General features: G+C 44.0%; 1 protein-coding gene across 3 annotated transcripts in view; it reads right to left on the reverse strand.

The window, feature by feature from the left end:
- The window catches only part of STRA8 (stimulated by retinoic acid 8), a 126,162-nt gene that overhangs the window by 74,341 nt on the left and 34,829 nt on the right, over positions 1-16,992 (reverse strand). For all 3 annotated transcript variants that reach the window (XM_078653557.1, XM_078653563.1, XM_078653547.1), the window contains exon 4: positions 2,362-2,446. In XM_078653557.1, the coding sequence (XP_078509683.1) occupies positions 2,362-2,446 (85 nt within the window). The remainder of the gene's footprint in view (positions 1-2,361; positions 2,447-16,992) is intronic.

Genomic DNA, 16,992 nt, shown 5'->3' on the forward strand with positions numbered 1-16,992 from the left:
AACTTTAATGCTGCGAGACCTATTGCATTGCAAATGCTTGTTATCCTAGTGTCCAATCCGCTCTGCGCAACATGGCTGTACTAAGGAGAGACTAACAAGCCTCATATTGAATCAGAAACCAACATTTACAAAGGACAAACACACAAGCCAATAAAAAATAAGGGCGGGGAGTGGGCGAAGCTTCTCTCCGTACTCAACTACCACAGCCTTTCATAATATTTTCAACATTGCTGAGGTTTTATATACCGAAAACACCACCTGAAGTTTTTAAAATGTTTCCCTTAACCACCAGTTACTTTACACTTCACACAAGAGCTCCAAATCACCAATTCTACACATGGCTGCCCGTATATGTTACATGTCTAACTCCCGTATATCACAATCTTACACAATAGGTACATACAGCAATGGCATGGAAAATTTTAAGCACAGATTTGCTTTTTATTTTCTTGCGTTAATCGCACAAGCTGGTGTCAACAGATCATGTCTACAGTAGGTTTTATACTCGTCACTGCTGCAGCGAGGGCCAGCGGCAAACCCAAACTCTCTTCTCTCTCTCCAGTCGCCTGCAGCTTCCCTTCCCCGAGCGGTTGGCGTCACAGGAGAGGAAGAGCGGAGAGCCGGGACACCTCCCGCTGCGAGGCCTACGCCATTGTCCCGGCTCAATAAACAATAAGTACAGGAACCGTGTAACATCCAGGTAAAGGGGCCAGTAGCCATGGGAGGATACAAATGCTGACATGGCTGTACTAAGGAGGGACTAACTAAGGGACTCATAATGAATCAAAAGCCAACATTTACAAAGGACAAACACACAAGCCAATGAAAAATAAGGGCAGGGAGTGGGCGAAGCTTCTCTCCGTACTCAACTACCACAGCTTTTTGCAGTGCAGCGCTGACTCACGCTCAACCTTAAAAAATTAAAAGCTTAATTTAGATTTGAGTAACAGCAAAAAAATAATCTTTACTGTAGTAGCTGTAAATCCGCCTAAGAATTTCTGTTATTACCCAACTCTAAATCAAGCAAGATGAGTATCAGATCAAATCTATTTAGACATAACATACAGAGGGACTCAGATTCTTACCAATGTTGAACTATTAGAAGGCTGCACATTTTACCTCAATCACTAAGAAATGGCAGAAGTGCAGTCTGGTGCTATGCATACAAAAAGTAATTATTACTGTGATCAACAATCAAGCATCTAATATTGCAATGATAAGTGGTCAAGAAGCTATAAGATTTCTTTATAAACTAGAGCATTAACTGTATTACAGAAATAGAGATTTAGAACTTGGAACCCTCAAACTCCTATATCAAATGTGTAACAACAAAACATGAATGAATAATGGCGAGCATGTACTGACAATTAGCAGCCCACAATCTTCTGTGTTTTCCAAAGTATTACCTATTTAAATAAGGAAAACTAGTCTTCGCTAAATCCCTATGCTGCTGCCCAGCAGACGGCTCCTTTTTCCCCAGACGACGCAGGCAAATTCCAAACCATGGAAATGCATGGTTCACTATGAAAATTAAAAGATTAATACACATTTTTGACCCGCTGGAAGATGCTTTCAAATGTTGGGCATAATTCTAGTAGCACGCTAAAGAGGGTGTAATGGTTCCCTAAAAAAATCCAACAATTATATACAGTCATGTTTTGGGAAAAGGTCATCAATTACGATAATTTTCCATCATAAGCATAATCAACAACCACCTAACAAATGATAACTTAAACCCTGACATAGCAACAGAGAATAAAAAAAACCACAAAAGCATGACGGAGCAGGAGATGCTTGTACACAAAAAGAAGTAAAAGCAACTGACGTAACTAAAAAACAACTTTTTATTAAATTACCAACATTATTATTCAAAGGAAGCCACAACATTTGTGGATTCAATAAAACTATAACCAAACAAATAGAAGGGGGTGAAGCAACATCACCCATCATAGTACTCGAGAACAGCCATGGACCGATCATTCACTATGAGCAATAGGGATGACAACACCTCCTCAAAGGAATTAGACATGTGTTCCTTCAAGTTTTAACTCCCGAGTCCCTGTGATGAGTTACTTCAAATTGTTACCCCTTAAATTATAAGTTTCTGGCCAGTCAAGTAGGGAATTACATGGTACTGCATTGTACATGAATGTATTCCACAAAACGCTGCCATTGTTTCACTCACTTGCCAAGCTTTATGAATGCTGTGTGGCTTCGTCTTTCCCAAAACAAGATTAGTGGCCACTTATCTTCAGATGAGAGACCTGCCATGCAATGTAGCCACTTCCTCTTATGCCGAGTTAAACCTATTTAATTCTTCAAGACTGAGATAAGTTACCTAATATTTTATAGAAAAATTACCTGGCATTGCAGCAGTACACTCTGACATATTCCTCCTTCACCTCTTCCAGGCTGCATGGGTTTCCATCCTCCAAATGGAAAGACTCTAGTTACACAGAGAAGAAAAGTTACAAATTACGACTATCAAGACAGTCGTCTCCAGTTCATCACAATGAATGGAGAAATAAGATACTCACCACCATGTGAACGCTAGTATTACCTACACTACAGTTCCTGAAACATTTTTATTCTCTCTGCACTTTTACTCAATTGAGCCCTATCTAGGAGAAAGAAATCAACAACTGTGGGTCCAGGAGCAATCGAACAGGCCATAACAATCACCGGAACAACAACGTTTTTAATGCTCTTCAAAAGAAGAGGAAGGCTTGGCTCTTCCAGAAGTGTAGGAGTAGTCTGATGCCAATGACAGAAAATCTCCTAACTTCCGCCTATTTCCATTTAGTTTGGGGGACTGTAAATAGATGAAGTGCAGCCAACAGTAAAGACCTTGAGAGGACATATTTGTCTATTCACATCTTTTTTCTATTCTTTATGACAAGTATAATGGTGCCTGGGCAGATTTCCACAAGAAAGACTGAATCCTTTTTATTTTGCAAACGAGAGAGACTGGATACATTTTATGGAGCCCCAAGATAAGGCGCGCCTTGCAGGCAGCCCTGCAGCTGTGCAATTTGATAGCCCAGAAGCACCATAAAAAAGGGCATTTTAAAAGTCTAATTTAGAATTAATCCGGGATCCTACAAAACTCGTAGGGGAGAAAATGGGAAGAAAGCACAGTGTATTACAAAACTGGTGAGAATGAACCCGCAATCTTACCTTAATTTGAGGACGAGATTTTTACCTGGAAAGCGACACTCCATAAAGGTAGGTGGAGATAGGAGCACAGCCAAAGCACACACATGTTAATAACCCAGCTCAATCTTTTTGTCTTGGAAATGTTGAGTTTTAGATCCCCGAAACTCAGTAAATGAGCGGTGGTTTTATAAAGGCTTACTTTCAGTGCATCAAAATCCACAGATGGAACAGATTCAGGAAGACAGGGCTTGGCATCATCTTTATAAGGGTGAAATTTAAAATCCTCACAACATATAAAACAGAAAAGTGGTTACATAGAAATATTATACAGTATTAGTTAGATGGAAGAGCCCTGAAGAACTCCACAGATTTGGAGGGAATACAAGTTTGCAGATTCACAACATGGAGTCCACCATTGAGATAAGAGGCAAACTAGCATACAGCCTGCTCATAGGTACTGTGTTTCCCAATCACTCAACAGGGCCAACAATTATCAAAATGGACACCTTTCCCATCTGAGGTAGCTCTTCCAAATGTCCAGAAGTGTTGTTTAGTACGTGGGTCAGAAACTAGCCTGGGAGTCATCTAAGGTCTCATGTTGTTAGAGAACAGCTTGTAGTCTGGTGCCAAGAATTCCCTCCAGTATTTCATCCAACCACAGAAACCAAGATTATGGGCTATTGTTATGTAGAACTTCCAGGTTTAAGTTGGACTTCTTTAGGAGTGGAAGTAAAATGGAATTCTTCAGATTGACTGGGACTATGCCTAAAGCCACTCAGCTGTTAATCAGGTGCAAAACCTTAGCGCAAGAATACCAGCAGGAAATCCTAGCCTGCGAAGCTGGAACATGGGTGTTTAGATTTACTTGTGGGCTTAAATGATTGAAGGAGCCCCAGGGAATCGAATTCTGTTTGTTCATGAAAGTGGAATACACATAGTGGGCTGGTGCATTATTACAAAATATATAATAATATAATCGAGGTGGCCGAGTCAGTGAGGTGGTCGTTGGATTCAGGGGCATCTGCAATGCTGGTGCTCCTGGATCTATCGGCCGCCTTTGACACGGTTGACCACGGAAAGCTGTTGCACGGATTGGCAGAGGTTGGACTACAAGACCAGGCGCTCGGCTGGCTTCACTCCTATCTGTCTAATAGATCCCAGAAGGTAGCGCTAGGGACCTTTGTGTCCAAAGCTAGGCGCCTGGACTGTGGTGTACCGCAGGGCTCGGCACTCAGCCCGCTGCTTTTTAACATTTATTTAGCTCCACTTTTCACTTTAATTTCTAACTGGGGTGTCACGGCAATTTCATATGCCGATGACACCCAGTTAGTTTTCCCCTATGCAGAGGCATCAGAAGCAGCGTTTGCCAACTTTAAAAGTTGTCTTCGCGACATAGCCTGCTGGATGAACACTAATAAGTTGAGACTAAATGCTGATAAAACAGAGGTGCTTGTCTTTGGGAAAGGCCCTCACCCCTCTGCAGAGCTCTGGTGGCCAACAGAGATGGGCACGCCCCCTACCCCCAGCATTAAGGCAAAAAACCTGGGAGTACAGTGGGATGAAAACTTATCCTTTCTGCCCCACATTCAACAGGTGGTCGGAGGATGCCTAAGTAAATTGAGAAATTTACGGAAATTTATCCGGCTGCTGCCGGAGGAATGCCGTAAAACGGTAATCCACGCTATGGTCACCTCAAGGCTGGATTATGCCAATGGTTTATACTTGGGCCTCCCGAAATACCTGATTCAACGGCTACAAACTGTCCAAAATGCGGCTGCGAGACTGGTAACGCATATTCCATTTAAGCAACACGTCTCTCCGCATCTGCTTAGATTACACTGGCTTCAGGTAGCTAGTAGAATTAAATTTAAGGCCCTAACCCTGGCATTTAGAGCCTTACGTGGATCATGCCCCCAATACCTTAAGGCCCGTCTGCCCAGATATGCTCAGTCGAGACATCTTTGCTCTACCTCCTTGCTCCAACTCTGTGTACCTCGAGTCAGGCGGGCCCGGTTAGGGGGCGGGACCTTTGCCGCCAGTGTGACGCAGCAATGGAACACCTTACCATCGGCTATTCAGCTGGCCCCATCTGAAGCCATATTTAGGAAGCTACTGAAAACGTGGCTCTTTAAGTAATGAAAGCTTTTTCCTTCTCCGCATCAGGCATCTGCCTGTACTGCACACCTAGCGCCGGGACACCTCTGCCGAGGTAACTGCACGCGCTGTACAAAACTCGGTATTATAATATATATATACCTGTAACCATAGTTCTCCATTATAAGCATTATTTCTGAATATATAAACAACGTAATCTCTCAAAACACATGCTGGACTCCTGGAACACATTTTATAATATAATTTAAATTAAATTTGAAATATTCATCACATTAAGGAAAGCATACCACTGTCTGAACATATTGTTTTTTTATAATGAAAAGCAAACATTGGAACAATCATAACCTAGAGAGACACTGCCGGCATTGGGTGGCCACAACTGCACAGCCTATTCAGACTGGACCAGAGGGATAAACTTTTGCAAAATTCGAATAATCTATTTACAAAGCTGGTGGTTGTCTTGTAATATGGGAAAGGTTGATGCTAATATAGAAAACAATACATTCATTTATGAGAACGACTCCTTAGGACCCAGGGGTTGGGGGTGCTCTGGGGAGGTGACTGACGTAATTCTTAACTCCGATCTTGATAGGTCGAGCGGTTCTCGACGGCCACACACCCGAGCTGCGGCACAACTTCGGACCATTATGGAAGACCACAATCTGATAGATGTTTGGCATCACCAACATCAACATAGCCGAGAGGGGATTTGCACCTCCTCTGCGGGCCCCACTTGGTCTAGAATTGACTATTGGCTAATATCTCGTGAACTGGATACCTGGGTTAGACATTGCACTCACCCTGCCCGAACTCTCTCGAACCATGCTCCAGTACTATTAGAATTTCTTTTACCGGACGTGCCGAATAGAGCTTTCAACTGGAGACTTCCAGCTGGTGCCCTCTGAGACCAGGTGTTCCGAGAGGAAATTGGGTCCGCCATACAGGACTACTTTGATACTAACGTCAGCTCGGTAGATTCCCCGTCCGCGTTGAGGGAGGCGTTTAAGAATGTCATCAGGGGCAAGTGCATTGCCACCAGGGCCGGACTGACAATGCCGGGCACCGGGCAATCCCCCGGTAGGCTGCCAGTGGTGGGGGCCGGTTTTTGGGCCGGGGGGGGGGGGGGGGGGGGGGGGGCGGTTTTGTTGCTGGGTGGGGCGGGGGGCCGATTGTGTTGCTGGGTGGGGCGATTTATTGTACTGCGCTCAGATTAAAGTGGTCACTGCTCATTGCTGCGCTGTCTGCAGCAATGAGCATTTATTATTAAATCTGCTGCTGCGGGCGTTCACAGTGACCACTGTACTGAGCGCAGTACAAAGCCTGCGGGCCAGCCGGCACGGCATTCACGTGACGTGGTGGAGTCACGTGAATGCAACTAACAGTGTGCGTGCCACTTCACGTCCAGTGCAGGCCCTGTGTCTGTTAAGGATCCGAGCCTGCAGAGGCAGGCAGCCTGCTTCGGTAGACTGGGGCACACGAACGCGCCTGTCCAGAATCATTGAGAAACACGAGGAGCAGATGTACAGCGTGACTCAAGCTGCAGTAAATATGACCCCGGCCCCACCGATTCAATTGCCGAGGGAGGGAGTGAGTTGCGAGGCAACAGTTGGTAAGTCAAGGTCACAGAGTTGGCGGATTGTAATATCTGACCTGATCATCTCTCATGTAGCCCCAAAACACTTCAGTCTCGCCGTATCCCCCTATATTGCCTGCACGTGCCACTCATTGGGTCTTGCAAGCCCTATTTCTAACTAGTACTATATCACTCATGGACTATTACCCTACTATTCCCGTTACCATCTATCCATTTATCTCTCGTCACGTGTGTACCCCTTAGACACCCTGTATCTTCTCTATGCCCTCTATCCCACCTGGTGCACACCTGTATCGTCTCTAATAAAAGTAATCTGCAATCATTTCTCGTTTTTGCCTTACAATTTCTCTGCTGCTCGTACACTTCTCTTGCCTAAAAGCTACACTCCTGTCCCACCTCTCCATCGCGCATTCCTTCTCGTTCTCACTTATACGATTTATCTTTAAGGGGTCCTCTCAAGCCTTTCCCGCTGCACCCATTCTATCCATAGCCTCCCTTTGGTATGCTCTGCCCTCTGGCCCACCGCTGCCCACGAGTTAGGGTGACCTGAGATGGGAGAAGGGTGAAAGTAATTAGCCCTCTCTGCGCCCCCGGCGCCCACTGCCAACTTAAAACATTTGCACATTTCATGAGCTTTCTTAATTAAATCTCAATAAAAGCGGGGACAGCAGCTTAGTTCATGGAGAAAAAGTGTGCAAATGTTATTGCATGGAGCAAGTGTTGGTGGAACATTCAAGATGGCAAATCACCTATACAAAAGAGAATTCTCAACTATCGATTTTGCATACAATTTTGTGCACTAATCTGGTTGGACATGATACCCATTTTGCCACAGTTACTTTTAAACTTGTATTACTCCGAATTGCAAATGTCAGGATTAATTGTTACAGATCTGTGCATTAGCTCATTTCACATCGCTGTCAATGCTTCACATTAAAAGGTTTTTCGACATGGAGGAAATCCTATGCTGTCCTGAAAAACTGAAGGTACTTGGGAGCGTCTGCTACACTACATAACCAATGTTTTTTATATAATGTTAGGACTAATGGCCCAAGTGCAGTTATGATGGAAGTAGGAAGTGTGTGTACTTGACATCCAAGAAGGACAAAGTCCCATCGTTTCCTCCATGTAAAAATCTCTGCCACACAGGACCAAGTGTGAATCTGGGGATCAGCAAGAGAAATTAGTTTTTGTCGTGGACAGTGCAGGTTTAGTGTTGAAATTTAGCATTGTGCCAGAAACGGACAGAGGGTATGAAATACGATGGCAGTATCTGTGATTGCAGATAGGCCTAAGGCGCACTTGAAGAAGGTTGTTGTTGGAGATCTGAAGATTGTTGGGAAAGGTGTTCTAGATCCAGTGCAAGGATGCCTTGAGCCAGACCTGTATTTCCCAGGTCATTAGCAGAATTTCTCGCCGTTCGGTTTGTGGTGCATTTTCTGCGGTATATATGTTTGCAGAGTTTACAGAGCCAAACTGCTGGTTGGCAATGGGGTGCATTGGTAAAACTTTACATGTTTTTATTGTGTGTGTGTGCGCGCGCACGTACATGTGTGTGCATGTGTGCGCATGCATAGTTTTGTGTGTGATCCTGCTGCTGGAATCACAAGGAACTTAGGTGATTGTCATTGTGGAGCACAGTAAGTGCTGTGAAAAGGGCTCGAGAGCCAACCATGAGAGTTTTGGCTGTTATTAGGACACAACGCAATAACTGGAATATCTCATAATCTGAAAACCAGTTTACCAATAGTTCAGAGTAGAAGGCACATGCTTTGATTTTTACAACTTGGGCAGCCCAAAGGTACCGACCTTTACAGTGTTCAAGCGGTGGACATCATCCACCATATTGAGAATACTTATACACTGATTTAGCACCAAATCTACAATTCAGCCTTTGTTGGCTTAAACTGAGAAAACAATTTGATTAGATGGAAGAAAAACTGAAACACACATTTTGTTTGCAGTTAACTACGTGAGAATTCAGGTCTGTCATAAGACCATATGCTATGAACAACAATTGTTTTATTGGTAGAGCTTTTTGTGGACAAAAACCCCAAGTACATCACTAGACTGAAATAAGTTGAGAAGTGCTCCAAGAGGCGTGTGTTGGTCACAAACCCAACCTAATATGCATACAAAAGTGTGTTAGGGCGGAGAAGCAGAGGAAGAGCTATACTAGGTGGTCCATGTGATACAACACGAGGCAAGAGAGTGTCTGAAACCCTCCCTAAAGTATCCTTAACATTTTGGTTTTAATGGTATAGAACAAGGGGAACTGACCAATGAAAAAGAAGGCATAATTTTGCACTAGCATATAGCCCTCCAGCAAAGTAAAGGTGTGATTATTGAAAAATGTTGTTTGTTCGGGTGAAATACACTTATATAGACCATGGTTCAACACCATTGAAGCAGCCCCCATCAAAAAATAGAGACAAATCAGTAGGAAGAAGTTATTACAACTTAGTTGATTGATGCCCAGTACGTTCTTTACTGATTGCCACTCCTGGTAAAGATGAGGACATTACCCCAAAGTATGACTGAGAAGATCACACTCACTGGATAGGGAAATATGAGCCATAGTCCTCTGAATCAGCCAGCCTCCTGAAAGAACAAAGAGTCTAGTGCAGAGACTACACCAGCGGAGGCAATCACTTGTCTCCTACTATCAGACAGTGTGAAAGGTCAGGTTTCTGAAAAAGGGAAGAAAAACACAAGGAAAGCTGCATTTAAATAAATCCCAAGCTTGGTAATCAAAAGAACCAGACTGAAGAAGTGGAACAGAGACCCCAAAGTGAATCACAGTGCTTCAACAGTCCTTCGAAGGATAGGGGCCTGGGGCTGCCAGCTGCAGGGGTGCAATGTGAGGATACAGAAGACAGCACCTGGTTATAGACCAATGCAAATAGAGCAGATCAGGGAGCTGTGCTCTGGATAGTGTCTTGGCAAATCATTGCACATTAAATAAACGCAGGCCGAAAGAGTAAGCCAGAACCAGAACCTTGCTCTGGCGTTAGATCCTGAACATAACAATCCGTATAGTGCACACATGAGCACTTTTAGAAAGGCATAAAGTTTCCCTGCGCCAGCCTGTGATACCCTTGCGCCATCATGGATACGCCATATTTACAATACAGCACACCATGGCGCAAGGATTGACAGATGCGTCTGAAAATCTGACTCATCTGTTGGCCCAAAATTCCCGCATTGCTTAAGCACGACACAACTCCAGCAGTGCATGTTATTGCAGCTGCAGCACATCTCCTGCATAAGCTCACTTGGATGATTCATTGTTTATTTAAGCACTAGGAGGCCACAAACACCTTCTCAAATGCATACATTTGGTGCATGTAAATATTCAGGTGATAGAAGGTCATTGGAATAGATCAGGGATCCATACTGGCATCAATATGTCTGATTTAGCAACAGAGGGGAAAGCCTCTCAAAAACCTGAAGTACAGAGAATAATGAACAAACACTAGGCTATGCAATATGCTTCAACACCTGGCCAGACCACGGTCCATAAGGCAACCAATCTGTTAGTTATTAAGAAGGTGTTTGCAGATGTTGATTCATAGCATTGATTCATATCACTCTGCCACTAAAGATGCTGAATTTCAGCACACTGGCAGCAAGCAGAGAGTCAGTGATGCTTTATTGTAAGAGTCTGTATATGTCTCTACCAAAGCCAGGAGAGACTACCCGAAAAATAAGTAGGCTTTCTTCAGCTCTCTGAAATCTTGGTGAAAGGCAACCAGTACTCAGCTATGTCAAAGACAGGCAGCGGTGGGGAGTGTTGATAATAAGTATGTGCTGGCACTTGTGTTGCATGAACCTAGTTGGGAAGCATTGGAGTACTGCTAATAGGTGAGAGTAGGTGGAGCGATACCAGTGTATATGGGTTAGTAGGCAACTGGTAATTCTATTGTGTGGAGAAATGCTTCTTATCATAATGAGGATTCAGATTCTTACTGAATTGCAGGAGTAGCGGAACAGTACAGATGTCAATAAAGATATTGTTACAGATTCTCAGCACACATTTAGAAATGGTCTGCCTTTAGATTTTGCCTTCTTGTACTTTTAGGTCTAGAGTCTAGTGACGCCCAGGGCCGGACTGGTAATGCTGGGCACCGGGCAAATCAGACATGATGGTGCACACTTGTCTGCCATGGGCATGAATCTCTATTTGCTACAGTTACGGGAAGCCGTGGGGTAAGCTCTGGTGTCAGGTGGTGGGCAACAATATTTGGGCACACTAGGAACTCAGTAGGGGAAACATATTGCAGAGGGGGTAGGCTGAAAAACTTTTAATGAGGGAGTTTTCCTGAGTGGTGGTTTGCAAAGACGTTTTCATCATTTTTGGAATCACTTTTATTGCTCTTGTCCCCCCGAAGCATTTTGAAAATGGGGGTTGGAGAGAGTTTATACTTGCAGAAGGCAGGAACTTGAAGGTTTACAGTTTTAAGAAGCAAAGTTAGTTGGTTAGGTTTAGGATGGAGAGTACAGATGCAGGGACAGACAGGCAAGTTAAGGGAAGTGTGGGGAGTAAAATTAGGGGTGGTGGTAGGACGAGCAGTAGGTGTTATTCATGTATAAAGGTGGATAGTTATGTAAGGCAATTTGCCTAGGGTGCTATAATGTGTTTGTGATGAGCACCTGCTTCATTTAAGTGCCTTTTTTCTAACTGTCAGCCATCAGTGCTGTACCCTCTCCCCCAGTAGGGGCTTGGGGGGCAGCCGACCAGGGAGGGATGCCCCCCAAGGCATTTTTAGGCTAGTGGTTCAGTCCAGGAGGACTGTTGGTGTTTTTTGGGCTATGTTGGTAGGAGGGGGTGAGGGCCACATGCTAGGGATAAGTTGGGGTGTTGTGATTAGGTATACTCGGTGGCTAATAACCTAACCTTAGTAAGGATCTGAATTTCTGGGTGCGCCCACCCATGCCCTTTTTTCATCGTAGGACAGTTGGAAAAAGCTTGAAGTCTCAGGACAGGGACAGGGAAGCGGGGAATAGGGTTGTCGGTGTGGAGCAAGTGCATGGCTGGTGGTTTGCTGAGAGGTGTTTATGGATTGAATTGGTTGTATTATTGTTGGGTGGGGTGAAGCAGTTTGAAAGGGAGGGTGGGAGTATTAAACTGAGATCAACTCAGGCAGGCAGCCTGTTAGTGTTGCCTAAATAAGCTTCCACACTAACTATGCGGTCCAGAGTTGGTCTGTATTGTTCATGTTCATCGTTGTACTCCTGCACAACCCAAATCAATCTCAAATTGTTGCTTTGACTCTCACTTGGGCACATTGGTTTTTAAACAATATTATAATTCATGTTTTCAATACCTCTCCGTTTCCATACCATGAATCACTCGTATGTCCACTCCCAAATTTTGGAGTCACATGCATGCTTTTCATCTTGGGTGTCTATGACTCCCCGCGATGTGCAGTACTCCCACTGACATTCAAGGAGTAACTTGAATAAACTGTGAGTGGGGTTCAGAAGCAGCACAGAAACCTGAGAAGACTCAGAGCAGCATTTGCAAGCACCCCCAAAGACTCATGTGTTATTCTCTATGGAATGACGTGTCCAGAAATACACAGCACTGGCTGCGCCAACAATGGTAAATACTGCAAAGACTTTCTGTTTCAACTAAAGTGAGTGTTATCATGCCCTGCCCCAGAATTCACCATTTTGGTCTGTTGTTTTCCAAAATTTTCTTGGGGGGAGAACGACCCCCAAACCCCCCTAGTAGCGGTCGTCGCTACGCGCCGGACGGGGGCTGGTCTTCAGAAATTTGCCAGGGCTGCTTTCAGTTCCCAGTTCGTCTGCGCTCGTTAAGGAATGATCTGTGGCTGCTTGAATGGGAGATAGGCTTGCTCGAATTGAGTCTAGTCAGCTCACGGTCCTCTGACAGATTAAGGCCAAGATAGCAGAGTTTGAGGAGGCAGCGCACAGAGAAACACATTACTAGGGTCAGGAGGTGCGTGACTGCCAGTATGGCGAGGGCGACAGGGCCGGCAAAACCCTTGCTGGCCTACTTAAGAAGCCCATGGCAAATCATTATTTAAGCGAGCTACGCACAGACAAGGACACGGTCGTGGTCGAGCAGGCATCAGTTCAAGCCGAAATTATCAAATATTACTCTTCACTATATGCCGTACGACAGCTGGCGGCACTTCCTGATCTGCTCCCCTTCTTTGACTCCATAGAATTAGTATGGGTCAACGATGCACACGAAAGTATCTGGACTAGCCTTACACAGAAGAGGAGGTGATTATAGGAATCCGGGCTATGCCGGGGGACAATGCACCAGGGCTGGACGGACTGACCCCTGCCTTCTACAAGGAGTGATAATAAAGAAGTTTGTAGAGCGCTATGGCTGCGCCATCCCGGCGTGTCCCCGCGCTGTAGGACTGTGGAGCCAAAAAAGACATAAGAGCTAACCAGCAGCAGATACCAGAACCCAACTAGCATGTAAACAAGCGAGTTTTTAACAGACAGCGAAACTTCCTTTCTGTTTGCTCAAGACGCAGGTTAAGTGGAAGTTTATTCCAACTTATGGCAGCAATCACTCTAAAAGAGCGACCTCCCATTTTTGCCCTCTTAAATCGATGGGTCACCAAAGTGCCCATTCCACAGGACCGAAGTGCTCGCACTGGCTCATATCTGGTGATCAAGTCAGCCAGATATGGGGGAGCCTTCTGCCACAAGATCCGATGACAAGTCAAGAGGGCTTTGAACAGTATGCGCCACTACTTGCACCCCACCTCCTCAACATGTATGAGGATCCCTCTGCGAGGCACAGATAGTGACCATCCTTAAACCGGGTAAGGACCCGATACTCTGTGATTCCTACTGACCACTATCAATGATTAACGTGGATAATAAAATCCTCGCCAAGTTGTTAGCTACGCGGCTGCTTCCACTGCCTCCCATTATACTTAGGCCCGACCAATGGGGCTTCGTTCCTAGCAGGAGCACTGCCCATAACCTCTGCACCCTCTTTACGGTGATGCAGGAGATGGATCCCTCCCTCCTCACCGCCGCCGTATTCCTGGGCCCCACCAAAGCGTTCAAAACGCTGGAATGTCCCTATCTGTTGTCGCTGCTAGCCCGTGTCGGCGTGAGCCCTTCTTTTCTCCAAAAGATTGCATTAGGCTCACCATCCTTCCACCAATGCATCTGCTACAATGACTTATTTGTTGGATGATTTTCAAAAAGGGACACCTTGTAGTACATCCATCCCCTTTCACTACAATAACAGAGAAGGTGTTCTAGTAAATTCCTTCTTCCCAATCTCCTGGTGTCAGTGATTCCAATTTACCAACAGCGGTCACATGTGAAGACTGTTAGTCGTCACTGTGAAAATGCAGAAGGAAGTGTACCCTAAGATAGAGAAGACTTGCTAACTATTGGAAAATAGATTATGTTTGTGGGTAAGGCCCCTGACAGGTAAGGTAGACAATGAAATGAACTGGAGAGAGCAGTGGCCCTTCTGGCACTATAAAAGGCAGATTTGCTGGATGGGATTAAACTGTTCCATTTTATCTTGTTTACATTAATCTGAGAAAGGAAGGAAACTAATCTAACATAGAAGCTGACACTCCAGGCTAAGTCTTACACCCAAATAATAAACAAACATGGGCCACACTGTTGTACAGCGATTTAGGACCAGAGTGAAATTTTCCCGATTTATGCCCTTATATAGGTACAATTCACATTGCCCTTATATAGGCATATAAATCATAACTATATTTAGACATAGCCCATGCAGCCCAATTACAGGCATGGCTACTTCCACCAGTTCCAAAAAGCCACAACGATTTCTTGGAAAATCGGCTTGGAGCAGTCAGGGACATCCCCTTTCTTGAATATTGATTTGTCCAAGAACTCATGGAGTTTTCAAAGAACTGCTATTCCTTTGGGGTTCTTTGGTGACGTTATTATGTCCGACTTTACATCAAACTAGGCACCTTCAAGGTATAAATATGCCTACACTTGCCCTAGCAAGCACACGGTGGTTCGGAGCAGCTCGACTATCTACTTGCCTGACGCAGCTTGCTACAGCAAGTGCCGAAGGAAGCCGACCCTCCAGCTGACGCACTGACAGAGAGGATACCTTTCTCTCGCTCAGAATCCAGCCCAGGTGTTTCCAAGCTCCCCTCGCGAGGTGTTAGGAAATCGAGTCCGAGCCAAGAGATACCAGACCTCCTTCATTCTAAAACCAAGGTACGGAGCCGATTAGATCCTAAGAAAAATCTTGGATAGATTCTTGGCAAAAATTGCTAAACCTATGCTACACCATACTCACTTCTTCCCGCGTACTAGACTTAGGTTAGGTACATTGGGGTAGGCGTATTTTAGAAGCACCAGTTGAGGACTTTTAGCTTTTGTTATTTATGTATGTATTTTATGGCTTAGAAACCATACCATGCTTTTACAGTATTATTTCATAATACTCTTCTCGTGTACGCATTATACTTTGCAGCCAGTATTACGATTGTAGCAGTTCATTTCCTCTGCATGAGAAAAAGACTGTTCAATAAATCTTTTATTGAAAACGCCCGTCTCTCTATTTCTCTGCAACTCTGATGAATCGAAGTATGCACGATTGACTGAGTAAAATATCTACCTATTGTTTCCACTACTCTGAAGATACGTTTATTCTTGGGAAACAAAGTTGTCATGTTTATGCGGTTGTCAGAAACTAATCCCTTCTTGTTTATGCGAGAAAGTTTCTAGTGACCTCTGAGCTAGCTGGCACTCACAATTAAGTCTAATATATTCGATAGAGACCTAGTCGACCTAAGTCCTACGTCAATTCTATAGGATATATTATTCCAATGCGCAGAGCCTATTGAGAATATAGGAACTACACTACAACACTGTTGAAAACCAACAAAAAGGCCAGCCTCCTCCTTCACAAGTATCTTGCTAACAAATTACCTGGCTCTGTGGTGTCAAGACTGAGTTTTACCAGAAAAGGTTAGACAATGAATACAGAAAGTAAACAATGTAGCTGTAATCAATCTGCTAAATACAACTGTGGTTGCTCACTGTATTGTATGAAATATATCACATGGTAATAATATTGCGACCACTACACTGACTTACTTCTACACTGTAAAGTAAACATTTAATTACTGTTCTTAACTCCACTTATACTCACCTCCCAAGGTGAGCATGGGAAGTGTTAGGAAGAGAAATACTATGCTCACCTTAAAATAAAGAGGTACCTCAATACAGTGAATGTGTTATTAATATATATCCATATCGACAACAGCGATGTAGTGACTTGTAATAAACAGAACGTTTTTGGCTGTCAATTTGGATAACCAAACATCTTTTGCCCTTAAAAAGTGTCACTTGACCAACACTGTATTTTCATTGTCTCATATAATGCTCTTGGAAAGTCTCCCAAGGTAAGCATGGGTAAAGTTAGGAATAGTAATTCTATGCTTACCTTTAAATAAAGTGATAGGTCAATGTAGCGGATGCAATATTTTTATAGGACGATATTGAAGTTTATATAGTAACATCCAACCAACACAAGGTTTTCGGGTGTCAAATTGAATAGTGCAACACCTTCATGCCTTAGTGACCTTGAAAAGGGCATTTGTCCAACACTGTAGCTTTTAGAGTTTCACATAATGCTTTTGGTATTATAAATGCTAGGAGAGAGATGGTGGGGCTAGTATGGCTTGAGAGATCAAAGAAAACCCTCTAAAACTACCTTATGGTGAACTAAAAGTGTTTTACTGTGCATATGGAATTCAGGATTTGATGGAATTAGACTGCACTTAAATGTGTTGGGAGGCCTCATAAACATTGGCATTGTAGGTGGCGATTACATGTCCGCTGTACAGTTTGCAGTTGACTGAGCCACCTTAGCCCTTAAAAACAACCTTTTCAGTTTGAGGATAAATTGTTTCTACAGTTCCAAGATGCTTCCATAGTGGGTACCTTAGCTCCCAGACTGGCTTTGAGAAAAAATATATCTACTTGGATACCATCTATACTACCCATGGATTAAACTGTTATGTAGATACATCGATAACATTCTCATCATTTGGAACATGGACGAGCACCACACCAAAAAGTTTTCTTTAAATTAATCAATACAAAAGATCCATATTAAAAAT

Source organism: Lissotriton helveticus, chromosome 1_1 (assembly GCF_964261635.1).
Source record: "Lissotriton helveticus chromosome 1_1, aLisHel1.1, whole genome shotgun sequence".
In the NCBI taxonomy this organism is placed as follows: domain Eukaryota; kingdom Metazoa; phylum Chordata; class Amphibia; order Caudata; family Salamandridae; genus Lissotriton; species Lissotriton helveticus.